The sequence below is a fragment of the Stegostoma tigrinum genome, chromosome 5 (genome assembly GCF_030684315.1).
Source record: "Stegostoma tigrinum isolate sSteTig4 chromosome 5, sSteTig4.hap1, whole genome shotgun sequence".
NCBI lineage: Eukaryota > Metazoa > Chordata > Chondrichthyes > Orectolobiformes > Stegostomatidae > Stegostoma > Stegostoma tigrinum.
The window spans coordinates 110,941,661-110,969,344 of record NC_081358.1 but is presented as its reverse complement, the minus strand read 5'-3'; the positions used below and the strand labels follow the sequence as shown (position 1 = coordinate 110,969,344).

The 27,684-nt window shown below is 41.5% G+C and overlaps 1 protein-coding gene across 1 annotated transcript in view; it reads right to left on the bottom strand.

Moving 5' to 3' along the window:
* The window catches only part of trpn1 (transient receptor potential cation channel, subfamily N, member 1), a 184,938-nt gene that overhangs the window by 100,508 nt on the left and 56,746 nt on the right, over window positions 1-27,684 (bottom strand). Inside the window, exons 4-9 of the mRNA XM_048528498.2 lie at window positions 12,128-12,241; window positions 10,791-10,895; window positions 8,164-8,262; window positions 5,325-5,426; window positions 2,304-2,405; window positions 555-653 (exon numbers count right to left, since the gene is read on the bottom strand). Coding sequence (XP_048384455.1) covers window positions 555-653; window positions 2,304-2,405; window positions 5,325-5,426; window positions 8,164-8,262; window positions 10,791-10,895; window positions 12,128-12,241 — 621 coding nt within the window. The remainder of the gene's footprint in view (window positions 1-554; window positions 654-2,303; window positions 2,406-5,324; window positions 5,427-8,163; window positions 8,263-10,790; window positions 10,896-12,127; window positions 12,242-27,684) is intronic.

Here is a 27,684-nt window from a genome sequence, read left to right as displayed (position 1 = left end):
AAGCAATATGCTGTAGATCCTGGAAATTTGAAATAAAAGTTAAAAAAAATATGCTGGAGAACGCTCAGCAGATCTGGCAACATCTGTGGAGAGAGCAAAAGGAGTCCTTGCATTTCGACTCCACCTCTTAAGAACTGAAATTCACCGACTCCTTGGATTGAGCCATGTATAAGCAGTGCTACAGATGACAAAGTAGTGCTACAGATTTCTGAGTAGGGTTCCCTTCCTGCAGAGACTTCTGAATGTTCCTCTCAAATTTGAAATTTAATGTTGATCTTGCTCACTCTTTGCGTGCCTTCTCTGCAGCCATAAAATTGTAATCTTTGCTCTGTTCTATCTTTTCTCCCTTGTATGGTACAATCTGGCTGTATTGCATGCAAAACAAAACTTTTCACTGTACCTAGTCACATGATAATAATAAATCAAATCAAATCAAACGGAATAGATGAATGGAGAAGGAAAGTTCAGACCAAATCTGCATTCATCCATACGGCCAATGGTCAAAGACTGAAAAAGAAGTAAATAAAACAATCATAAAAAGTGATGTGTTCTACCTTGTTGGGCATATGCAAAGGGACCCCTTTCTTCAGAAAGGCCAGTGCTGTGTCAGGGTGGCCACACTGTGAGGCAATGTGCATCAGTGTACTTCCATCCTGCAAGTAAAACAAGTAAAACACATGATATGCAGGTCACAAGCATTTATTTATTTAAAGGTAATGAAATTATTCAATTAAAATTAAGCGCATGACCAGACTGAAGCTGCAGTTGGTCTCTGCAGCTAAGGAATTGAGATGTACAAGTTGGATTCCTCATCTTTTCTGACTAACTGCTCTTCACCAAGGTAGCAATGACTTAAATGTCACTGGGATGAGGAGGAAAAACAAAATAAATCAGCTAGATCTACTTGCATATAGTTTAATCTGGTCTGGGTTTGAAAATTCACCATGTCTATGTCGCATTGCTGACAGTCTTACATTAGTTTCCCTGTTTTATGTGCCTTCTGGGAGTATGCTGTAGTTCTGGTTTGTGCTGGCACTCCCTGTGTGCTATGCTATGTACTCAGAGATCATTCACAGTTTGGTGCCTATGTCGATATGCATTAGTGTCTCTGCTGTTCGCCTGACACAGTAGCATTGGCTGCAGAATGGGATTAAATTCAGCATTGCTGTACTATCATGTATCAGTAATGAATTCCAAGGCAGAATCCTGCACAAGGTTTTGTGTTCCTGATTAATTCAAGTGGGCTTTTGGCTAAAGCAGCTCTGGCTTAGAAATCTCATCCTGATTGCACATCACTGGCATCTGAGCCAGGTATCCCATCGTCAAGTCACTTATTTACATGTGCAACTTACTTGACACTGGTCCAGCTTCCTCAGAGCCAATTCTCAGATTGAACCTCTGACACTCCTGTTATTATCTGTTAGCCAGGGCTCCTCGATTCGACCAGATTAATAGCTCCAATCAGAGAACTCATATTCTATGAGGTTTAACTGGCTGACGTTGTTATAATCACTCCAGAATGAATCCTGGTTTTAGACATTGTCCAATTTTTAGCCTACTAGAATCCAATTGATTAGCATGCAGCCTCAGAGTTTTTTTTATTTGTTTATGTACTTATCTCATTTATGAGCATTAATGAAGCATAAACTAACACAGACAGCTCCTTGCGTAAATATCAATGCAGTAATGCATTGGTTAGGATATTGGACTGATAATCCAAAGACTAGTAATAATGGTCTGGACACGAGTTCAAATCCATCTATAAAGGTGAGGGAATTGAACATTCAGTTAAACAAATTGTGACCTATTTCTTAAAGAAATCTAGTCTCTTATGGTGAGATTGAAACTATTGGATTATTGATTGTGAGCTTAGGTAAGAAGTAAAGGAGGCATACATAAGGTTTAGGAAGCTGAAGACAAACAGAGCCCTCAAAGAATACACAGAAAGCAGCAAAGAACTTAAAGAACAAATAAGAAGGGATAAACGGGGCCGCGAAATGTTCTTGACAAACAGGATAGATCAAAGACCCTGGCTACTTTCCAATGGACAGGATATTTATTTTCCAAAGTAATTTTTCTTTATTTATTACTTATGGGTTTTATCATACTTGTCTTCTGTCCATGATTTCTGGTGTTGAGACAGTAAGAAGAGTTTATTCACAACTTCCTATTTGCCATTTTTGCAAAGCTGCTTCTATCATGTGTCCTCAGCTCAAAGTACTTAGTGTCCCTTTTGAAATCCTATTTATTTGAATTTCTAAGGAGTAATGCCAGCATTTGAAAACTGTGAATGAAGGAAGTACCTTGGTTCGGGCTAACACGTTAGACTTGAATTTCCCTGTCAATACTTCAACAGCATTTGTGTGTCCTCGTTCAGCAGCGATGTGTAATGGGGACCGATCCAACTGCAACACAGAGGAGACGGTGGTTCATATTAAATTTAAAAAAATTCATTGTGATTCAATACTGTCGACCTCACTTTGAGACATACCATTCTGTTGCATTGATTATACTTATCAATGCCTTGTAGATTCCTTTTATATTCTCTGCAGGCTTCATTTTAATTGCCCAGAAATAAAACAAGTTGCAGTTTTAGTTCGGGCTTTCACAAAATCGCAAAATTATTACAGATAAGGGAGATCTTGTGGCTAATTCAAACAGTGGCTTGCACAACTGCCTTTCAGCGCCAGGGACCCGGGGTCAATTCCACTCTCAGATGATTGTCTGTGTGGAGTTTGCACATTCACCCCACGTCTGTGTGGATTTCCTCCGGGTGCTCCGGTTTCCACCTACAGTCCTAGGATGTGCAGGCTAGGTGGATGGCCATGCTAAATTGCCCATAGTATTCAGGGATGTGCAGATTAGGTGGGTTTATAGGGGATGGGTCTGGGTGGAACGGTCTGAGGGTTGGTGTGGACTAGTTGAGCTGAAGGGCCTGTTTCCACACTGTAGGGATTTGATGATTGATGAGAGTGATCTTAGTTTGCCTTTGACATGAAATCCTGGGCAAGGATGGATATGAAGGCAATAGAGAGTGGGGGCAGAAAAGATTTATGACAATGGTACCAGTGATGAGAGTCTTCAGTTATATGGAATGATTTCCAGGATTGTTCTCATTCAGGAAGAGAAGGTTGAAAGGAGATTTGAAAGGTATTAAAAAATTTGTAATGAGTTTGGACAGAATATATAGAAAGGTAAACTTCCAATTGGCCGAAAGGTCAAGAACCAATGGCCATCATTTTAAGCTGGTTAGCAAATGAATCACAGGCCACAGGAGGGAAAGCAACCTTTATGCAGGTGAGTGGTTAAGATTTGTAATTAATTGCTTGACAATGTGATGGAGGTCGGTAGAATTGGGGCTTTCAAAACAGAATTGGGTAATTAAATGAAAACAGTAGATTTGAAAAGCTATGGGGGAAGAGGCAGGAAGGGGAACAGGTTGAGGTGGTCTTGTAGAGGGCTGGCACAGAAATAATTGTATGAATGGCCTCCCTCTGCAGTCTATGATCCTAAAATTCCCCTTTGCAGTTCTATCCAATTGTTTCTTAAGCAATTATTTCCACATTTGTGTAAAGAATTACCAAACAGTAGCGCATGAAGATATTTTCCTGATTGTCAATCATCATTGGCAAGGCAGCACCGCAGAAATGAATGGCTTGCTCAGCCATTTCAGATTTAACCACATTGCTGTGGATCTGGAGTAACATGTAGGCCAGACTGACAGCTTTCCTGATCTGAAGGATATTACTGCACCAGATCAGTTTTTACAACTATCAATGGCAGTTTTGTGATTACTATTACTCACACTAGCACTGAATTTTATTTATTGAATTTAAGTTACAATAACTGCTACAGTCAGCTTTGAACCTGTGTCCCAAGCACATTAGCCTAGCTTTTGGGTTATTAGTCCAATCTACCATTGTCTCCTTTCACATCACAGCTTTAACCCAGAACACACAAGTTTGAATCTCATTACATTGCCGCTGTCTTATTGAGGAACTATGCTAGATTATCTTTTGTATGCATTTTTAACAGTTGAGTAGTATCCCTACCTCTGAGAATGAAGCTCTGGACTTTATGGCCAAAGATTTTTTAACATTTTTAATATGGCCAGACAAATTAATTGTTAACCTGGAAATCCTGCTTATGACGTGTGGTAAAAGTGCAAGAATTTCCTGGTCAGCGACAACTAGGAGCTACAGCCATTCAAAAGATTCTGTGGTAAGCCTCTTTCTTACTTTGAGGGACTGCTGGTGATGATGAGGACTTTTATCAATATACATACCACTTAAAGCTTACCTCTTAGACCTTCCTGTTCCAGAATTCGGTTTCTCTAGCTTTTGCTCATTCTGCAATTATCCTGTTAATTCCTTGGCAAGGAAATGATTATGCTGTGTTGTTAAAGAAGTCATTGTTGTCCTTTAATAAGAGTATCAGCCTCTACCTGTTGTAGCCTACATGTAAACTCCAGTTAATCCTTAATATTCTCACAGCTGAGCCATAAATACTGGGTGATCAATGTTATCCACAGACCAAGAACATACATTTTATAATGAGGACTCGTAATAAATAATTTATGCATTTTTGTTTGCCTTATTTCTCTGGTGTTGTATTTTAGTGATTCCTAGCTTCATTTGTTTGAGACCTTTCTCTAAATCATGAGAATGGCATATGCTTTTGTCGTGAGCAAAAGGGCTTAGCTTTGAAGAAATGTATTACAAATGTGGCCTTTCCTGATCTCAGGTTGCCCTAAAGTATATTTTCAGCCAATCAGCTTCTTATTTTTTGAGGTGCGATCACTACAGGAGATGTGCATGACAATTTGCATATAGGAAGTTATCACAAACAACAATGTGCTATTGACCAGCTTATCTTTCTGGATAAAAAACTAGTGAACTGTGGATGTTGGTAAAATCAGAAAGAAAAATAGAAATTGCTGGAAAAACTCAGTAGGTCTGGCAACATCTGTGAAGAGAAATCAGAGATTTGAGGAAGGGTCACTGGACTCGAAACATTAGCTCTCATTTTTGTCCACAGATACTGCCAGACCTGCTGAACTTTTCCAGCAATTTGTTTTTGTTATCTTTCTTTTGTTGTTAGTTAAAGGATAAATATTGGCCGTGATGCTAGGGGGGCTGTGGGTGCAAGGGTGGGTTCTGGGGGCTGTGGGGTCCAAGATGAGATCCATTTCTCTTCTTTGAGTTGTATGATGAGAAGAGCCTTTACTTCATCCAAAACACAGCAACATCAGTTGAGTAGCACTCCCTCAGTACTTGAGCTTTCTGCATACTTTTTAACTCAGGAGAATTGAACATTAAATATACCTTGTCAGTGATGTTTGGGTTGGCTTTGTACTGATAGAAGAGTTTCAACATCAATTCATCTCCTTCCCAGGCAGCAACATGTAAGGGAGTCTGACCATCATCCTACAATGCAGAAACAAGCACAGAATGAAGGAAAATAACCTTGCTGTAAATTACCAATTGTGTTACATTTGGAAGTTCTAATTTGTACTGTCTGAGTTAAGAGTAAAATTATGGTCCAGACAAAATGAGATTTTCATCTGGGTAATAAATAATTGGCAAAGCTCCAGGAATGTTCCTCCTCCTCTTTCTCTCTCTTTGAAATAAGGGCCTATTTTAAAATAGATGCAAAAGTGAAAGCAGACCAATTCCTACCTCAATACAATGTAAGCCTTGATCTACCTCAATGTTTGATTCGTCATCAGGCAGAAATGCCTCTACACTCTTGAGGGGGATCAAACAAAAGGCCAGGAATCATTTCAACTTCACAAATGTTTCTAAGTTAACTTCTGAAACAGCATGCTGAATGTGAATTAACTCCTGGGCAGCAATCCTACCTTTGACAGAATGGATAAGTCATCCAGCACCAACGTTGGTTAGCAAACACAGAGGTAGGAAGCTAATACAGTTCCTCTGGGAAAGGACATTGAGAAAGTCCATTCACTGGGATATGAAGTTGCCAAACAGAAAACTGACTCTTCATTCCAGCAAGAAGGAATTAGCCACGATTCCTCGCTGTGTTGGTCTATCATATCGATTGGGGATTGGGGCCATAGACATTTGCTATGTCGGTTTTATTATATACCCATTCATTATCTTCACAGTATAGGAGTTGGGATGTCATGATGAGGTTGTGTAGGATGTTGGTGAGGCCTCTTTAGCAGAACTATGTCCAGGTTAGGGGTCGCCCAGTGCCTTTTCCCTAGAGTGGGGTATTTCAAGATTGGGAGCATATTTTTAGATGAGACGAGGAAGATTTTGAAAAAGATATGAGGGACAATTTTTAACATAGAGAGTGGCTTGTGTGTGGAATAACTTGCAGAGGAAGTGATGGATGTGGATACAGTTACAATGTTGAAAAGGCATTTGGATAAGTGCATGAATAGGAAATGTTAGGAGGTATTTGGGCCAAGCATAGGCACCAGGGCTAGTTTAGTCTGGGATTATGGTCAGCATGGAGTGGTTAGACTGAAGGGTCTGTTTCCATGCTGTATGACTCTATGACATTCAAAAACCGGCCCTTGATTTAGTCCCAGTCTCATGCACTGGGACCTGATCACATCAATTGCCTCTAATTATAAGTATTAATTCTGGTATAAACAAAACCCTCCTCCATTTCTATCATGAATGATCACATATGAATATGGGCACATTATTCCAGATGCAGACTCACTAATGCCCTGTATAACAGAAGCATAGCCTCCCGACTCGTGCATTCAATTCCACTGGTAATAAATTGATTCATTCTCTGGGCTTTCCTGATTACTTGATGTACTTGCACACTAACCTTCAGTGATTCACACACAAGGACATCCAGATCTCTCTGCATTTCAGTGCAATAAATCCTTGCGCCATTTAGAGAACATGCTTCCTTTTTATATTTTATGACAATTTCACACTTTCCCACATTGTACTTCCATTTGCCAGTTCTTTGCCCACTCACCTAACTTATCTTTTGTTCTGTTTGAAGATGCCCTCTGTCCTCTTCCTAATTCATTTTTCTACCTAACATTGTATCATCAGCACATTTAGCTACCATACCTTTGACCCCTTTAACCAAGTCATGCATATAAATTGTCAAGAGTTTAGGGCCCAGCACTGACCCCTGTGGCAGAATACTCTTGACATTTTGTTACCAGCCTGCTACTTTTATATCCATGTTATTATGTTACCTCCAGATCATGAGCTTTTAGTTTTTACAATAACCTTTGATGTGATACCTTATCAAATGCTTTTTGGAAATCTAAATTCAAAAGGTCCACTAGTTTCCCTTTGTATCAATAGCAGAAGATACTTCTTTACAGAATTGCAATTGATGAAGCAGACTGATTTCTCTTTCATAAAACCATGTTGACTCTGCCTGATTACATTGAACTTATACAAATGCCCTGTTATAATGTTTTTAGTAATAGCTTCTAACATTGCTCCTACGATGGAGGTTAAGCTAATGTGTGTATAGTTTTCTGCTTTCTGGCTCCCTCCATTTTGAATAAAGGAATTACATGAGCTTTTTCCCGATCTAAAGGAACATTCCTTGAATTTAGTGAGTTTTGGAAAATTAAAACCAACACATCAACAATTTCACTAGCTCCTTTTAAGATCCTTGGATGAAATCCATTAGGACATGGCGACTTCTCAATTCGCAGTTTCAAACCTTTCTCAGTGCTACTTCCCTGGCAATTGTACTTTTCCTCAGTTCCTCTCTGCTTTCAATTCCTGATTCATAGCTATTTCTGGGATGCTACTCACACACCTCTCTTGTGCAGACCAATGTAAAATATCTCTTTAATTCATCTGTCTTCTCTTTATCCTCAATTCCTACACTCATTTTCTCTTGGGTCAACGTTTACATTGCTATCTTCTCTTTTTGTTAAATATCTGAAGAAATGTTTTCTATTTTTTAAATATATTTTGGCAAAATTTTCTCTCATTTTCTAATTTTTGTCTCCCTATTAATCATTTTAGTAATTCCTTTTTTTTACTTTCTGTTCAATTTTTCACCCTCTACTGTCAGGGTAATTTGGTTGTTCAGTGTGCTAGCAATTAAGTAGAACTTTTCTCTTACAGTAAAATCAAGTTAAGGCTTTGCACCTTGCCAATTGGCATCTGTCTTACTGGTTATCAAATATTTTGTACTCACATTTTGAAAATCAACACCAGCACCTAACTCCACAAGGAGTTTAGCCAGTTCAGTGTCTCGCTTTCTGCAGCAAATGTGCAAGACAGTGTCACCATTATCCTGAAAAGTAAGACAGAAAATTAGCTACGGTTTACTTTCATTTCAAACACATATTTTTACAACTTATGGTACTGAATCTTCTGATGAACTAACATCCAAGGGGTCACATAAGATCACAATTATGAAAATCTGACATAAGAACAGAAATAAAAACCAAAAGAACTGCGGATGTTGTAAATCAGTAACAAAAACAAAGTTATTGGAAAAGCTCAGCAGGTCTGGCAGCAACAATGGAGGAGAAAACAGAGTTAACGTTTTGGGTCCAGTTCTGAGGAAAGGTCACTGGACCCGAAACGTTAACTCTGTTTTCTCCTCCACAGATGCTGCCAGACCTGCTGAGCTTTTCCATAAGAACAGAAATTTTGAGACTTTATAAAGCTCTAGATAGGCCCCATTTAGAATACTGTGTCCAATTTTGTGTCCAGCAGAGATTCACACGGATGATCCCTGGAATGGTAGGCCTAACGTACGATGGCCGGCTAAGGATCCTGGGATTGTATTCATTAGGGTTTAGAAGGTTGAGGGGAGATCTGATAGAAACTTACAAGATAACGCTTGCCTTAGAACGCTGGGAAGTTGTTTCCGTCAGGCAGGGAGACTAGGACCAGTGGGCACAACCTAAGAATTAGAGGGGGCAAATTTAGAATGGAAATGAGAAGACATTTCTTCAGCCAGAGACTGGTGGGCCTGTGGAATTCATTGCCACGGAGCGCAGTGGAGGCCAGGACATTAAATGGCTTCAAGGCAGAGACTGATAAATTCTTGACCTCGCAAGGAATTAAGGACTATGGGGAGAGTGCAGGTAAGTGGAGTTGAAATGCCCATCAGCCAGGATTAAATGGCAGAGTGGACTCGATGGGTCGAATGGCCACACTTCCACTCCTATGTCTTATGGTCTTATGGTCTTAAATCTCTGGAAATGTCAGAAGGTCATGCAGGGCATGTTTTGCAGAGAGAATCTTAGGGTGGCACAGTGGTTCAGTAGTGAGCACTGCAGTCTCACAGCACCAGGGACCCGGGTTTGATTCCAGCCTCAGGTAACTGTCTGTCCAGAAATTGCACATTTTCCACGTGTGTGTGTGGGTTTGCTCCAGTTTCCTACCACAGTCCAAAGATGTGCAGGTTAGGTGGATTGGCCATGCTAAATTGCCCGTAATGTTCAGGGGTTGTGTGGGTTATAGGGGGATGTGTCTGGGTGGGATGCTCCAACGGGCAGTGTGGACTTGTTGGGCCGAAGGGCCTATTTACACACTGTAGAGAATCTAATCTAAACAGAGTCAATGAGCTACAGCACATGAGCCAACCAGGATGTGCAGGAACCTGATTCTTGATTCAAAGTGGTAATGCACTGAATACTGAGAGTGCTGCAGCTCTTTCATCTGCAGTATTTTACATATTTCTTGAAGGAAACAGCAATGGCAGTTGTGAGAGATACAAAAGATGCTGTCAAACCAATTTAGACCGAGTACAAGTGACGTGGACCATCACACCTTAACAAGGCAGCAGCAATATGAAACCTGCTGTAATTTTGCTTGTCATTAGATTTAAAAAACACAACACTGGATTCCCACAGGAATGACACAAACAAGACAGAGGCTATACTGAATTTCATCCCCCTGTAATCTACACACCCATGAACACTGTGGGCTATTTAGCATGGTCAAACCACCTAACCTGCACAACTTTGGACTGTGGGAGGAAACTGGAGCAAACCCACGCACACACAGGGAGAATGTGAAATTTCTGGACAGACAGCTACCCGAGGCTGGAATCGAACCCCGGTTAAAGGATGAGCAATACTTTACAGAATTGACAGTCTCCAGGGATAAACGTATTTGGATAGGCTCTTGAAGTGCCAAATCAAGAGCTGGGTAGCAGTAAAGAACTACAGAACTCTTTCTTGGGCTGAATGATGTTCTTCTGCACTGTAAATCTCTTTCAAACTCTACATTTTCACGTTAATTACTAAACATCTGACAGCTCTAGTCATGATGAAAAGACATTCACCAGACATGTTAAACTGTTTAATTTCCCAGAAATGCCATCTGGCCAGCTTAGTATTTACAACATTATCTGGTTTCATTTCTGACTTTCAGCAATTGCAATATTTTAGTTGAGGTATTGAAAAAATCATCATTCTCCTCAATCAGCAACTGGTAGCTTGAAAGGAGACTTTAGAATATGACCCAGCCAAAGTATGACAGTGCAAAATGCTGGAGCTCTGCTACATATCATTAACCTTCAACAATGAGAAGAAGCTTTTTACTTGATTCAGTAAAGAACATACCTCACTACCATAGAGCCTGGAGAATATCAAATCTTAACAGAAAATGAGTTTGCATGAGCCAAGGTAATCTGAAAACAAAATGTGGTCTACTTTTGTCTTCAGCCTTTTGAAATTTATGCACTGGCTGCATGAACTGGTAAGGTGAATGTACTCAGTTCCAACATTTTACTCCCTTTGATGACAAAAGCCTTACTATACATAGCTTCAAGTTAACACGACTCACTCCTTTGCACACTTATACCTTCCTTTGGGTCCTGAGCTGCAGATCAGCATTAACACTGAGCAGTTCCTTGCAGACCGCAATATTACCAACTTCAACACTTAAGAACACTGGGATGCAACCATCCTGGAAAAAGAAGAAAAGAAAGTGAAACCTCACAAAAAAAACTTAGCAAGAAAAGTTGTGCATTTTTATTAGGGATAGCTATAAATGCCGATCCTCTAAATGCAAAAATACTTTTAAAAAAAACCTTTTGCAATGTCAGCATTAAGGCCACATTTCACAGAAGGAACTCCAGCAAAACTGGTGTCTGTAAGAATTTAGGGGAAATTCTCACTGGTTGTAGTCCTGGTAAGATGGTCATGGTTACTGAAAGTCAGTCATCTCTGCAGGAGTTCCTCAGCCTGTACTGGGATGTTATTACAAATGTCTGGAGCCGAGGGGCTTGAACCAAAGTCTCCTAGTTCAGAGGTAAGCATACTACCACTGCACGACCAGGATACCAAAGCCCCTCAGGGTAGTACTTTAGGATCAACCATCTTCAGCTGCTTTATTAATAACTTTCCTTTCTACATGGGGTCAGATACTGAAGCAGTCCATGTCCAAAACCCTGAGGGCTACCATTGACCACAAATTAAAGTGGACTATCCATATAAATACTGCTCACTTAAAAATACAACTGCTAACCTTGCAAATAATTTCTTCCAATGAAGTGTTTGCTGACATCGACAGTTCAACAATGCTCACCTATAATATTTTTTATTCTGTGCATGTGCAGCTAAAAAGCCAGATTCAGTCAGAAATCTACTTGGTGACACCACATTCTAATAGTGATCCTGCTTGATAACACCACATTCAATCAGTGAACTGGTTGGTTACAGCGCATTCGGTGATCTGGTTGGTGGCACTACATTCATTCAGTGACTACCTCATGTCACCATTTTTAATCAGTGATCCACTTGGTGACACTACATCCAATTTGTGATTCACATAGTGACAATGCATTCAATCAGTAATCCATTTGGTGACACCACATTCATTCAGTGATCTGGTTGGTTACACCACATACAATCAGTGATCCAGTTGCCTTCCAAGGAATCATGAGGCTAATGGGGCAAAGCTTGTCAGCAACCTGGGAAATATTATCACAGCAAATTCTCAACTGTTCAATATCTTGATAAATAACTGAGAATTATAAGCACAAAGGTTACATTTGAGAGTAACAGAAAGCTAATGAATATCCAAAACTGGATAAGCTACAAGATGATATGTATATTAAGGTCAACATTTTAAAGAAAATCACTATAGGGTCTGCAGTCAGCTATAAACATTAATAATGAAGACTGTCCATAACCTACCTTATCTTGCACTAATCGAGCATCTTTGTTTGAGAATTTCAGCAGAGTCTGAACAATGTTGAGTGCACCACTGGGTCGACTAGCTGCATAGTGTAGTGGTAACTGATCCTTGTTCTGAAAAACACAGGAATAGTGCAGTGAGGTAGATTTTTTTTCCTTACGAAGCCATGGAAACAATCACAATTTCCCATGTTATTTTCACTTCTAATTGGCTGTTAAACAGAGCAGCATCCAAAACCTGGTCTCCTTCAAAAGAATTACTCTTCAGAAAAAACGCAGAGAAACCCATGAAAGTAGAATCAGAAGGGTTTTCCAGATCGTTCAAACACTTTTTTTGGTCCATTTGTCACTTCTAAGAAAAAGAGGAGTGGTGAAGGAAAGGGTTAGAGATAAGGAAAAGTGGGATATTCATTGTCAGAATGAGGAGGGGGATGGGAGATCTTGTAGAAAACTATCAAATTCTGACAGGACTATACAGGGTAGATACAGCAGGGATGATCCCGATGACCAGGGACTCCAGAACCAGGATCACGGTTTAAGGATGTGGAGTTGTTCATTTAGGACTGGGTGAAGACAAATTTCTTTACCCAGACAGTGGTGAACCTATGAATACTCTGCCACAGAAAGCGGTTGAGGTCAACACCTTGTAGGTTTTCATGAAGGAGTTTGATATTATTCTTTGGGATAAAGAAATCAAAGGGGAGAAACAGAGCTGGACGATCATCCATGATCACAATGAATGGGGGAGCAGTCTCAAAAGTCTAAATGGCCTTGTTCCTATTTTCTATATTTCTTGTGGATAGTGATTGAGGATACGGGAACATGTAGCGATTAGATGTGGGGGACAGGGAGGGGGCATGGTGTTGATGGATAGTGCTTCAGAGAAAGGGGTTGAGAGAACAGAGCGATACTAGTGGGGAATATAGGATGAGATGAAAGGATGTTTCTGTGCAGAGCAGACAATTGCTTCAATGCAGAGACCCCAGCTACCAGGAGAATAGGAGAAAAGAATAGTGAGAAACAAAAACGAGAAATAAAGTATTTTGGTAACAAATACAAAGCCAAAACAAGTTAAAACAGTTGGTGAGACATATTAGGAGCAAAAAGCAAAATGAAGGCTGAGTTTACATCACAAAGGAAGTGGCTAAAGTTAACGTCACAAATAGAGAAGTGAGGTAAATAACTTAATAAGAGTAGATAGAGAGAGGGTAAAATAGTATCAGAGATAATGGGAACTGCAGATGCTGGAGATTCCAAGATAATAAAATGTGAGGCCGAAACGTCAGCTTTTGTGCTCCTGAGATGCTGCTTGGCCTGCTGTGTTCATCCAGCCTCACATTTTATTAAGATAGAGAGAGGGTGTTGTGTTCTAAGAGAAATGGCAGAAGCTCTATGCACATTTCAGTCTTCCTGAGACATGGTAATGGTGTCTCAGGAATGAAGGGTTACAAATGTACCACTCCTGTTGAAAGGAGGGGAAAGGACAATCAGTTTAATATGGGTATGCTGGGACTGATCATTAATCAGCACTATAACCATTCTCCTTTAAAGATGCATGAGTTAAACAAGGGACTGCCAGAACAGATCTGCCAAAGGCATATCATTCAGGTCTGAAAACCGAATTGAGCTGATTGATTAGATTAAAACGAGGGCTATGAGAACATTGAAGTTATTGTCATGGGCTTTCAGATGGTATTTGATAAAGTATTGCATAAAGGGCTCATTCAGAAAACAGAAACAGAACAGAAATTTCAGGGACAGTGGTAACTTGTGTATGTAACTGGCTTAGGGATAGGAAACAGCAAGTAAATAGAATGGTTTTCTGATTGAAGAGAACCATGGAGTAACTGGTACTAAAGACAGAAAAAAAAACCCCAGTTAAATGGCGTCTTTCTCAACCACAAGTCATCCAAGTCCATTTATGGACAATGAAATGTGGATAATGTTGGAATGTAGGAAATGCAAAAACCAATATGAGTAGAACAAGCTTCCATGGACAGCACTGGAATAACAACTGGTTATTCTGCTTATAGTCACATTGGTTGAGAGATAAATATTAGTCATAAAATTAGTAACTTGGGGCCTTTTATATTCCCCTAAAGAGCACTCATTTAATCAAAAAGACAGATTAGGTTTATTAGGATGATTATTATTGCTAATATTATGGCTGTTCTTGTTGTAAATAAATGTCTTGGAGGTAGACAGTACAATTTCAAAGCTTGAGAGCAGGACTAAACCTGATTATTAAATAATGTACAAGACTTTAGGATAAACTTGTGAAGTGGGCAGGGACCTGGCAAATCCAATTGAAAGTTCAATGTGAATCAGTGTAATGTTGGTATACAAGAGGTGACCATTATCAAGCACCAAAATCATTCTCACTGGAAGTGTTAATGATGATCTTTAGGAGGAACAAGATGGAGAAGCAGTATAATTCAAATGGATTTTAAAATGGTCCAAGTGATACATACTCACATCTCTAAAAGTGACAGAAAAAGATGATAACTGAAAGTAGTTGCAGAACTAGGACACTGGGCCCTTCGAGCCTGCACCACCATTCAATGTGATCATGGCTAATCAAGCAACTTCTCTTTCTCTCCGTACCCCTTGATTCCTTTAACCACAAGGGTTACGCCCAACTCCTTCATAGAATCCCTACAGTGTGCAAACAGGCCCTTCGGCCCAACAAGTCTACACCGAATCACATAGCATCACACCCAGATCCATCTCCCTATAACCCGTCTAATCTACACATCCCTGAACACTATGGGAAATTCAGCATGGCCAATCCACCTAACTTGCACATCTTTGGACTGTGGGAGGAAACCAGAGCACCCAGAGGAAACCCACACAAACACAGGGAGAATGTGCAAACTCCATACAGACAGTTGCCCAAGGGTGGAATTGAACCTGGGTCCCTGGCACTGTGAGACAGCAGTGCTAACCACTATGAGACGGCAGTGCTAGCCACTGAGCCACTGTGCTAACTTCTTGAAAATATCTAATGAACCAGCTCCAACAGCCTGCTCTGGTAGTGAATTCTATAGGTTTCCAACTCTCTGAGTGAAGAAATTCTTCCTCATCCCAGTGCTGAATGGCTGATCCCTTATTCTTAGACTGGAACCCACACGTCTGGAGTTCCCCAATATCAGGAACATTCTTCCTGCATCTACCCTATCCAGTCCCATCAGGATTTTATATGTTTCTATGAGATTCCCCCTCATTCTTCCCTTCCAGTGAGTACAAGCCCAGTTGACCCATTCTTCTTTTGTTAATCCTACAATTCCGGGAATCAGTCTGGTGAATCTTTGCTGAACTCCCTCTTTAGCAAGAATATCTTTCCTCAGATTAGGAGACCAAAGCTGTACACAATACATGAGGTGTGGACTCACCAAGGCCCTGTATAACTGCAGCAAGACATTTCCACTCCTATACTCAAATCCTCTTGCTATGAAGGCCAGTATGCCATTAGCTTTCCAAAAGGAAGCTAAGAAAGGATATAGGGCACGGAGATTTACAAATAGAGGGATTAGAGTAACAGGAAATTTGGCTAAACCTTTACAAGGTTCTGGTAAGGCTTTCATTGTTGTGTATGATTCTAGGTGCTGCTCTTTCAGAACGAAACTAAGACCTTGGAAAGAGTGCAAAAACGAATAATTTTTCCACTTGAGCAATAAGCCTAAAACTGAAAGTAATCACCTGGCATGATATATCAAACTCTCTAAAAATGACAAATGTTTATAGACAAGGAAGGGCACTGCTAGTCATTTGAATGTCTTTTCAATTGTGTAACCTATTTCAGGAGCCTAGCCAGAAAAGTGGGAGGCCACTCTTAGCTGGTTAAAGGGTCTTCTGTGAAATAGGCATCTTCAACACTTTTCCTAGCGGATGTGAGTCCATAATGCAAAACGGCTCCTAATTTGGGACCAAGTTCGTGATGTCATTCAAAGGCAATAATGTGCTTTGTGTTTTAAATAGAAATAGGTGCAGTAAAGGTCAGGATTAACTAGAGACAGGTTTATTTTGCAGCTGCTTGTGCTCTACTTAACCTCGGGAATGTTGGTGCTGCTTGACACTCTGGAGCAAAGTGTTAAAATGCCTTCTTTACTAAATGCAAAAATTTATCCCACCATCAAAAAAGAGCAAAACAAGTAACAGGGATCCTAGCTGCATACAAGACCTTATAAGGTCGCAATGCCTCACCTACATCATAATCAGGGTCAAACACACCATGATGCAAATCCCTTACAAGGCAGTGAAAGCTCATAAAAATCTATCACATCATAATAGATGCCTCATATATTATAAGCTGTGAAAAATACTAAAACATCAAAAGAAAACTGCGAAACCAGACGCAAAAGAAGGCGAGACACAATAATGCCGAACTGTAAACCAAAACCACCAGAAGATTGTTTTTTACGAAGACGGCACCTACGTCGGCTGCACGTTGCCAAAAGGGACAGATCAAAAACATATCGAAGGCGACGTCACATCCGAAGATTACCGAAGAGGAGGAGGAGGAGGAGAAGAAGAAGATGTTAAAATTGGACTATTTCAGACTTCGGCAACCATCCAGAAACATTAATGAATTTTGTGAAGAAAATGTCACTGTAATAAGATCTCTGGAAACAGTTCTCTTGCTGCACCATATACTGCAGCCATTTGAATAAACTTCAAATAAACATTGTGTACCTTGTTTTCAATGTTGTCTTTTTATTAATCCATGAAGTAATTTACTAATCCTTTGTTGCTAATGTTTTCCTTTCAATGCACCTGGTCAAGGTGTGGGTTTCCTTCAGTGCGCAATACAAACTGCGGGCCCACCATTCAGCTCTGGAACGGGCCAATCTCAAAACTATAATAAGGTGATCACATAAGGGGAAAAGGGACAAGAATCGTGTTTTCCACTTGATGGTTTTCCAAATGTCACTCACTGGGAGACTACACTTAGGATGTTAAATACATTGTGACATTTACACTCTGTTGCTATTCAATCAGTCTGATGTTATTGGCTCTGCTGTGAATGGGGACAGACATGTTCAACTACACCATCAACCTCTCCCTGCACCGGTTCCAAACAGCAATCCTCAAGACCAACTAGGTTCTGTCCACAATTAAGGCTTGATTGGCTGGCCTTCTGGCATTTACCAGAAGGACCTGTTCAAATAGATTCAGATAAAAACATGCTCAGACTCCAGCTTGAAATATTTTTTTTGACTGGCTGGAATGAAAGCAGCTACTGTTTCTCTCCAGCACGTTAACATTAAATAAATCATTTTTTATTCAGAGGGATGCAAGTGTCTGTCCAGCCCAACGTTTGTTCCTTGTCCGTAATTGCCCATGAACTGAGTACTTTGTTAGACCATTTTACAGGGCAGTTACCAATCATCCACCACATACAGGTTAAGTCATGTAGAAACAGATAACATTCCCAAATGAAGGTTAGTTTTGTTTCGGAGGATGCGGGCATCACTGGCTGGCTAGCATTCATTGCCTGTCCCTGGATGCCCCTTGAGAAGGTGGTGGTGAGCTGCCTTCTTGAATCACTGCAGCCCACCTGCTGTAGGTTGGCCCACAATGCCCTTTGGGAGAGAATTCCAGGATTGTGACCCAACGACAGTGAAAGTTTGTGGCATTCCAGTATGTCTGCTGCCTTTGTCCTTCTAGATGGAAATCGTTGTGGGTTTGGAAGTTGCTGTCTGAGGATCTTTGATGAATTTCTGCAGTGCATCTTGTAGATAGCACATACTGCTTCTAGAGCGTTGGTGGTGGAGGGAGTGGATGCTTATGAACATAGTACAAATCAAGCAGGTAGTGCGTCCTGGATGGAGACTAGCTTCTTGAGTGTTTTTGGGGCTCCAGTATTCCATCACACTCCTGGCTCGTGCCTTGTAAATGGTGGACAGGCTTTGAGGAGTCAGGAAGTGAGTTATATGACGCAGTTTTCCTAGCCTCTGATGTGCTCTTGTAGCCACTGCATTTATGTGCTGAATCCAGTTGAGTTTCTGATCAATGGTAACTGCTAGGATGTTGATAGTAGAGATTCAGTGAATATGACACCATTAAATGTCAAGAGGTGGTGGTTAGATTGTCTCTTATTGGTGATGGTCATTGCCTGGCATTTGCGTGGCACAAATGTCACTTTGGGTATGGACTGCTTCAGTGTCTGAGGAGGTGTGAATGCTGCTGAGCATTGTACAATCATTGGCGAGCATCCCCACTTCTGATCTTATGATGGAGAGGGTCATTGATGAAGCAGCTGAAGATGGTTGGGTCCAGTACATGACCTGAAGAACACTTGCAGAGATGTCCTGGAGCTGAGATGACTGGCCTCCAACAACCACAACCATCTTTCTAAGTGCCAGGTATGACTCCAACCACTGGAGCATTCGCCCCCTGATGCCCATTGATTCCAATGTTGCTAGGGCTCTGTGATGTCACACTTGGTCAAATGCAGCCTTGATGTCAAGTGCTGTCACTCTCACCTCACCTCTGCAATTTAGCTCTTTTGTCCATGTTTGAATCAAAGCTGCAATGAGGTCAGTAGCTGGGTAGCCCTGGCAGAACCCAAACTGGGCATCACTGAGCAGGTTAGTGTCAAGCAGATGCTGCTTGATAACACTGTTGACGATGCTTTCCATCACTTTACTAATGATTAACAACAGTTTGATGGGGTGGTAATTTGATGGGTTTGATTTGTCCTGCTTTTTATGTACAAGATATACTTGGACAATTTTCCACATTATTGGCAGATGTCGGTGTTGTAACTGTACTGGAACAGCTAGGCTAAGGGAACAGCAATTTCTGGAGCACAAATCTTCAGTACTATTGCCGGAATGTTGTCAGGACCCATAGCCTTTGCACTATCCAGTGCCTCCAATCGTTTCTTGATATCACATGGAGTGAATCAAATTGGCTGAAAACTGGTATCTGTGATAAAAACTGAAAGAACTGCAGATGCTGTAAATCACAAACAAAAACAAAGTTGCTGAAAAAGCTCAGCAGGTCTCAGGCGGCATCTGTGAAGGAAAAAACAGAGTTAACATTTCGGATCCGGTGACCCTTCGTCAGAACACTGTGAGCATGTCTGTGATGCTGGGGATCACTGGAGGAGGCTGAGATGGATCATCCACTCGGCACTTCTGCCTGAAGATCACTGCAAAAGCTTCAGCCTTATCTTTTGCACTAATGTTCTGGGCTATTCCATCATTGAGGATGGGGATATTTGTGAAGCCTCCTCCTCCAGTGCGTTGTTTAATCATCCACCACCACTCATGACTGGATATGACAGGACTGCAGAGCTTAGACCTGATCTGTTGGTTATGAGATCACTTAGCTCTGTCTATCACTTGCTGCTTGGCATGCAAGTAGTTCTGCCTGGTTGCTTCACCAGGTTGACACCTCATGTTCATGTATGCCTGGTGCTGCTCCTGTCATGCCCTCCTGCACTCTCCATTGAACCAAATTATTTTTACAAGCCATCATGTTTGTCATAATTGCTATCACTGAGACTAATTGCCTCACGTGGAGGAGTTTTAGGGGCAACACAGTGGCTCAGTATAATAAAATGTGAGGCTGGATGAACACAGCAGGCCAAGCAGCATCTCAGGAGCACAAAAGCTTTTGTGCTCCTGAGATGCTGCTTGGCCTGCTGTGTTCATCCAGCCTCACATTTTATTATCTTGGAATCTCCAGCATCTGCAGTTCCCATTATCTCTGACACAGTGGCTCAGTAGTTAGTACTGCTGCTTCACAGCACCAGGGGCCTGGGTTCAATTCCACCCTCAGGCAACTATCTGTGTGAAGTTTGCACATTCTCCCCATATCTGCATGGCTTTCCTCCAGGTGCTCCTGTTTCCTCCCACAACCCAAAGATGTGCAGGTTAAGGTGGATTGGCCATGCCAAATTGGCCCATAATGTGCAGGAATGTGCAGGCTAGGTGGATTAGCCATGCGAAATGCAGGGTTATAGGGATAGGGTGGATCTGGGTGGGAGGGTTGTGGGGACTGGATGGGCCAAATGGCCTGCTTGCATACTATGGGGTTTCTATGGATTTTATGATTCTAATTTCATAATTCAGGTTAATTCGTTGAGCTTAAATTCCCCAAATTACTCAGGTGGGATTTGACCCTGTGTTCATAGCATTAGCCTGGGCCCCTGATTATTAGTCACTATGCCACCATCTAGGAACATTCAGCTTATTAAGCTTGCCTCACCATTTAATATGGTCATGTTTGACTGTGCCATTTACAACACTTTTACCCACTTTATCCCCATAACCCTTTATGGGGAAATGGTTAATATAACCCTCCTGCTTAAGAAGGGAGGCAGGCAGAAGGCAGTAAATTATAGACTGGTTAGCCTGACTTCAGTTGTTGGTAAAATTTTTGGAGTCCATTATTAAGAATGAAATTGCAGAGTGCTTGGAAGTGCGTGATAAAATATGGCTGAATCAGCACAGCTTCATTCAGGGAAGGTCGTGCCTTGGGATTTGTTGAAGATGTAACAAACAAGCTAGAAGCCAGTGGACATGATCTATCTGGGTTTCTAGAATGCTTTTGACTAGGTGCCGCAAGTCCACAGAGTTCGGGGGAAGGTAGTGGCAATGGATAGAGGATTGACTGACTGGCAGAAGGTACAGCATGGGAATTACGGCATCCCTTTCAGAATGGGGTTCCACAGGGTCAGTACTGGGGTCACAACTATTCATGTTACGCGTGAACAAGCTGGACAAAGGAACTGACGGCATATTGCTACATTTATAGATGACACAAGGGTAGGTACAGGGACAGGCAAAGTTGAGGAAGCTGGGAGGCTGTAGAAGGACTTGGACAGGTCAGGGGAAATAAGTGGCAGATGGATACAATATGGGAAATTGTGATGTCATGTACTTCAGGAAGAATAATTGAGGCGGCTTCAAAAATCTGAAGCACAAAAGGACTTAGGAATCCTAAATTCAGGATTCTGTTAAAGTTAACATGCAGATTCAGATGTTAGGAAGACAAATGCAATGTTAACATTTATTTCAAGAGAACTTGAATAGAAGAGCAGGGATATACTGCTGATGCTTTCTAAATATCCTGTTAGGCCGCATCTGGAATATTGTGAGGAGTTTTGGGCCCTCTATCTAAGGAAGGATGTATTGACATTGGAGGGGGGCCAGAGGAGGTTCACAAGAACGATCCTGGGTATGAAGGGCTTGTCACATGTAGAGTGTTTGAGTCGATGGTGCTTAGAAGGATGGGGTGGGCTCTCCTTGAAACTTGCAAAATGCTGAAGCCTGGGTAGAATGGAAGTGGAGAAGATATTTCCACTGGTCGGAGAGACTAGCATCTGAGGGGATAGCCTCAGAGTGAAAGGAAAACCCTTTTGAACTGAGATGAGATATTTTTTCAGCCAGACGGCTGTTAATGTGCAGAATGCATTGCCACAGATGGCTGTGGAAAACAAGGCATTGAGTCTATGTAGGGGAGCTGCCAAGACACAGTCAGGGGCCTGGCCAATCCTTCCTTTGAGGTTGGTCAGTGGTCTGGAGCATATATAGCCTTGGGAGTCCGTGCATTAAATGGCAACGGGTGATTGTTGCCGTAAGGGGATGCAGCATTCGAAGCTGGGCGTGTGGGTAGCAGAGACGTATGTTGAGGTGGGGGTCATGCATAATGACGGTGGGTATGTGGAACAGTGTAACAGGACGTGGGAGAAGGATTTAAAAGAAACAAAATAAAACAGGAATCACTTGAGAAACTCAGCAGCTCTAGCAGAGTCTGTGGAAGGCATTACCACGGCCTCCATTGTGACGATGGATGTTCAGGTATCAGCAAGGAAGGAAGTGCAACGTGGTGGGTCTCCACATTGGGGTGGCGTGGTGAAATGGGCTGTCTCAATAACGCAAGGTTAAAGGGAATGTGGAGATTCTCGTTGGGCAATTTTTGGCGGGGGGGTGGTGTGGTGGTGGTGGTGGGCAAGGTGGCTGATCTGGTGATGAGGCAGAGCCCAGTTCTGATGAGCTCCATTCCCTGTCATTATTTCGTGCTCACTCTACACTAATCACAAGTGGAAATGGGTGGCTGAACACCCAGAGTGCAAGTCCTTGCGCATTTAATAGGTGAAAAAGTGTGCTTGGTCTCTGTGACACTAAAGGGGAAAATACCTGAAACATAGATGTGGCTTGTTGATGGGCCTTACCAGTATTTGGCTTTGACTGTAGGGCCGCGTAAGTCACATGAAGGATGGAATAGATATTGATCCATGGTATATCCCTTGTTGCCCAGAGCTGAGCTAGGATATTGAACAACATTACAGTGATTCTTGCTCTCAGTGCCATGAATGAAGAAGAATCTGCTCTTGCTCCCAGAGTCATGAGCTGGTAACTGTGAAGTACTTACAGCTTCTGGTTTAAAACAAAAACAGACCTGCAAGCGAAAGGTGCATTTTTGAGTTTTGGAGACTTTTTTTTCTTTCAATGAGAAAATTACAAATGAGGCAAAGTGGTAGGGTGCGCAGTCTTCTGAGACGAGGGCACAAATTTCAGTGCCTTTGTGTTGGCAGAGGTGCTGTCTCCTGTGGCACTGCTTCCCTGCTGTGGGCATGACCCTCTTTGTCTTGCTGCTTTCTCCTGCCCAAGACACGGTCCCTGCTGCAAAGGATGATAATCGTAATCATTATTGTTGAGACCCATGAACCATGGCTGCCTTCTGCGTTCTCGGCTAGACTCTCAATAATCTCTGGAAGCCTAGAATTGCCACTGACAATTACTGATTAATGATTTGGTATTGGCATACAAAGCCATATATTCACATTTGCTAATGACACAAAGTTAGGTGGCATGTAGACAGTGTACACAAAAGCATGAAATAACAGAGAGATGTTGATAGACTAGGGAAAAATGGTAGCAGATGGAGTTCACTGTCAGCAAGTGTGAGATAATCTATTTTGTACTGAGGAAGGACAGATCAGGGTATTGTCCACATGGTATGAAGTTAAAAATAGTGGACATCTAAAGAGACTCAGTGGTCAGGTGGTTAAATAGATCATTAAAATGCCACAAATAGGTGCAGACAATAATCAAGAAAACTAATGGAATGCTTCCCTTTATATCTAGAGGACTGGAGCATAAGGATGCAGAGGTTATGCTGCAGCTATACAAAATCCTGGTTAGACCCCACTTGGAGCACTGTGAGCAGATCAAGATACTACACTTCAGGAAGGTTGTTTTAGCCCTGGGGGGAGTTCAACACAGGTTTACAAGTTATGGGAATAAATAATAAAAATGCAGCCCATTTTCTCGAGAACCTGGAATGTTAAGGGGTGATCTGATTAAGTCTTCAGGATGTTAATAGGAAAAGACAGAATGGATAAACTATTTTCACTGGTTGGGGCTTTTAAAACCAGGCCTAGTCTGAGAATTAGGGCCAGACCATTAAGAAAGATGTTAGGAAGCACGTCGACACACAAAACGTGGTAGATGCTCGGAACTCTCTTCCACGAACAGCGGTAGACATGGGATCAAATGATAATTTTACATTTGAGGCAGATAAGGTGAAATGGCAAAGAAGGGCTGTGTTGTCTTCTCTTGTTTCTTATTTGTATGTAAAAGGGTGCCTGCTGGCTTTAGGATTGATCCACGCTGAAAATGTTAGCATTCAGACAAGAACTTTAAAGATAGGTTGGCCACGTGCAAAGGTCATAACACTTGAACACAAAAATCCCGGATGATTTGCCCAATATCGATCCCTCAAAAGACAGCACAAAAACAGATTTATCTGGTCACTGTCTGTCGAGAGAGAAAGAGTTAACCTTAACCCTATCATAGTCATACCAAACTCGAAACATTTAATCTTTCTCTCTACAAAGATGCTGCCAGATCTGCTGAGTTTCTCCAGAACCTGAGATGACTCACTCTCGCGTATTTAACAATGCAGAAAATTTCACCATATTTAAAAACTGAGAGGGAAAGTGCGTTTTGTGAAAAATTGAGAATTAAAGAACCTGTAGAGTAGCAAATAATGAAGCTGCAAAGAAATTATTCAATAGTGTATAACAGAAACAAGGCTGAAATTCAAGTTAAAAACTGAAAGAACTGCGGATGCTGTAAATCAGGAGCAAAAACAGAAGTCGCTGGAAAAGCTCAGCAAGTCTGGCAGCATCTGTGAAGAAAAGATCAAAGTTAATGTTTCGAGTCTGGTGACCTGTTCCTCAGAACCATTCCTCTGAGGAAAGGTCACTGGACCCAAAACGTTAACTCTGATCTTTTCTTCACAGATGTTGCCAGTCCTGCTGAGCTTTTTCAGCAATTTCTGAAATTCAGGTTAACAGTTCTCAGAAAAGGTCAGAGAAATGTGGGCTCTCCATTTGGATAAGCATTATTTCAGAGGCATACATGACAAAAGGTAGATGGATGTAAAATCAATTGTAATCAAACTGAAAAAAAAACAAAAGAACTGAAGATGCTGGAAATCTAAAACAAGAACAAAGGTTGCTAGAGAAGCTCAGCAGGTGTGGCAGTGTCTAAGGAGAGAAATAAAACAGAGTTAATGTTATGGGCCCAGGGATCCTTCAAAATTGAGTTCTGAGGAGGGGTTACTGGCCCTTAATTGTCTGACTTCTCTCAGCAGATGCTGCCAGACCTGCTGAGTTTTTCCAGCATTTTCTGTTTTTGAACAAATGCCTTCCTGCGCATTTACAACCATCTCAGGGCTCCCATTATGTACAAATGCATCCAACTAGATAAGGGAAATGTTACGAGCTGCAAAGAAACTTGTCAAATATTCCATGAGCTCTATGAATACCGACAAAGCCCAGATTACACTGAACAATCCAAAGTGTATATTGTGGTTGTGTAAACATCCTTTTGTGAGTTTTACCCTTACTATCCATGCCTGGAGGATCATCACCTTAAAAATAAACTGCAACACTTTCACACAACGATACTTTTTAAGGTAGTGATATTCACTTTGCAACTCAACCAACAATGGACACCCCATGTCTAACGTCAAACATTGACCTTATAAGGCAGTAGCCAAATTTCAAAATAACATTGACATCATAATTGATCACCCAAGTAAAAAGACTATAAAACTGGAGATGTGGATGATCCAAGGAAAGTCAGTGGTTGAACTCTGAACCATGAAGGGGTGTGGGCGCAAGCGCAGGCGCAGGCGCAGGAATGCGTGCAAGCGGAAGAAGCGGGCGTGCAAACAAAGATCTAGTACTATTGTCAGAGCTCATCTTGTTCATCGCAGAAGAGCTGCAAGACGTTGTTAAGAAGCTACAATAGACCACAAAGAAATAGAATCATGTTTTGAGCTAGCATGTGCTAAAGGAAATGTGCACAAGGCCGACTTGTACTTGAAGGGAATTTTATTTGAATGCATCTTCGCTACTTCACACCCGTGTTTCACTGATTCAAATTGAATAAAACGCCTACAAGTACTTGAAAGATTTGAAAGAACTAACATGTGTGTGGCTCATTTTGTTCATAGGGTCTCCCAGCATTAATATCATTAGGCCTTGCTCAGGGGCCCATAGAATACCTGATTTGTCAATGGGAGGTGGCTAGACGGCCATATTGCCCATGCCCTAGATTATGGGCAATATGGTCATCTAACCACTTCCCATTGACAATCAAGTATTCTATGGACCCCTGAGCAAGGCCTAGTGATATTATTGCTGGGAGACCCAATAATGTTATGGGGTAAAACCCATTTGTATCACTATAATGTCCTTTAGGAAGGAAACTGCCATCCTTACCTGGTCTGGCCTGCATGTGACTTCAGACCCACAGCAATATGGTTGACTCTTTAACTGCCCCCGGCCAATTAGGAATGGACAATAAATGTTGCCTAACCAGCAGCACCCTCATCTCATGAATTGAACTTGCATCATGTCAGGAAAACACATCTGGTTCATTAACATCCTTTAGGAAAAACTACCATCCTTACCTGGTCTGGCCTGTATGTGATTCCAGACCCACAGCAATATGGTTTACTCTGGGCAATTAGGGATAGGCAATAAATACTGCCTGGCCAGTGATACCCTCATCCCACGAACAAAAAGAAAAATTGCCTTCCCTATCAACTGCTGAGCCTGAATTTTTATGAGGGATTTTAAGTCATCCTACAAGACATTGTCATCCTCACCACTTACAGTGAGGTAATGCAATACTAAGCATTAAATTTTCTCAATTTAATGAGCACATGCCATAGGTGGACTAGAGATGTTTCCTAATTTAGATCAGTGAGGAGATAACAAATGTGTGCCATGTTCATTGCCTCAGGACTATGGCTATATTCTCCATTGAGGACTGTGTGGTTGTGTAAACACCCTTTTGTGAGAGGACTATGTGTGGTTGTGTAAACACCCTTTTGTGAGTTTTATCCCTACTATCCATGTCCGGAGGATCATCACCTTAAAAATAAACTGCAACGCATTAATGCTCAAATTAAATGTTATTGCATTACCTCACTGTAAGTGGTGAGGATGACAAACATCCTCACCACTTACAGTGAGGTAATGCAATATCATTTAATTTGAGCATTAATCAGTCTCTACATAAGCACGTACCATAGATGGACTAGAGACCAAGTTTATGAAGTTTCCTAATTTAGATCCTTAAGGAGAAATAAAATGGACTAGAGATGATGTTTCCTAATTTAGATCAGTGAGGAGAAATCAAATGTGTGCTATGTTAATTGCCTCAGGACTATGGCTATATTTTTCAGATGTGCAACAGATTGTTTGAGAACCTAGCTCACCAGTCTAGCTAAAGTTTTGAGAGGACATCAGCCCTTTATAGATAATATCTGTGCAAAACTGCAATACATTACAGAACAAATACCATCTGGGCAAACAAGCTTGTGTGACATGGTGGCTAGTTGGGTCTGCTGGGGTAGGGTGATGCTGATGATGTTTTCATGGCATATCTTGGCAGAGTAATGCAAGTGAATGCTAATCGGTGCCTCAGGGAGGATTGAGCTTGTCCCAGACTATGCAGGACAGCTCAAACAAAGAGGTGTGTCCCAGCTGAGCTAGAGATGGATCTAGGTCACACAGTACCTAATTGGCAGCATGGATGTACAGAGGCCTGAGCACAGGCAACAATATTGAGACTGTGGATATTCTTCGAAATACCAATGCGCAATCTATGTCTATATATGGTAAGAAAGCGGCATCCAAACTATCAAATCCAACAAGTATTATCCAATGGGTGCTAATGATGTAGGTCATGTGATCAGCCATTGGTCGTAAATAAAACTACCTTATTAGGCTCTGTCATAATGCACACCAAATATGGTAGCTCATAGCCTACATGGCAATCCTGTCATTCAACAATCGTGGTTGCAGGTATTAAAAGCTGCCTACAGGTGCCAAGTCTCAATTGAAAATCTCAAATCAGTGAGATAGAATACAAACCGAATTGCAAATCAGAGAGCCATGACCAAGTCAAGATATCGCAACAGACGCAGTCGTCCACGTAAACGATATGGGAGACGGTTGCGTAAAACAAGGTGTCGAAGAAGAGGAAGGCGGGTTAGTCGTAAGCCCCGTCATAATACTT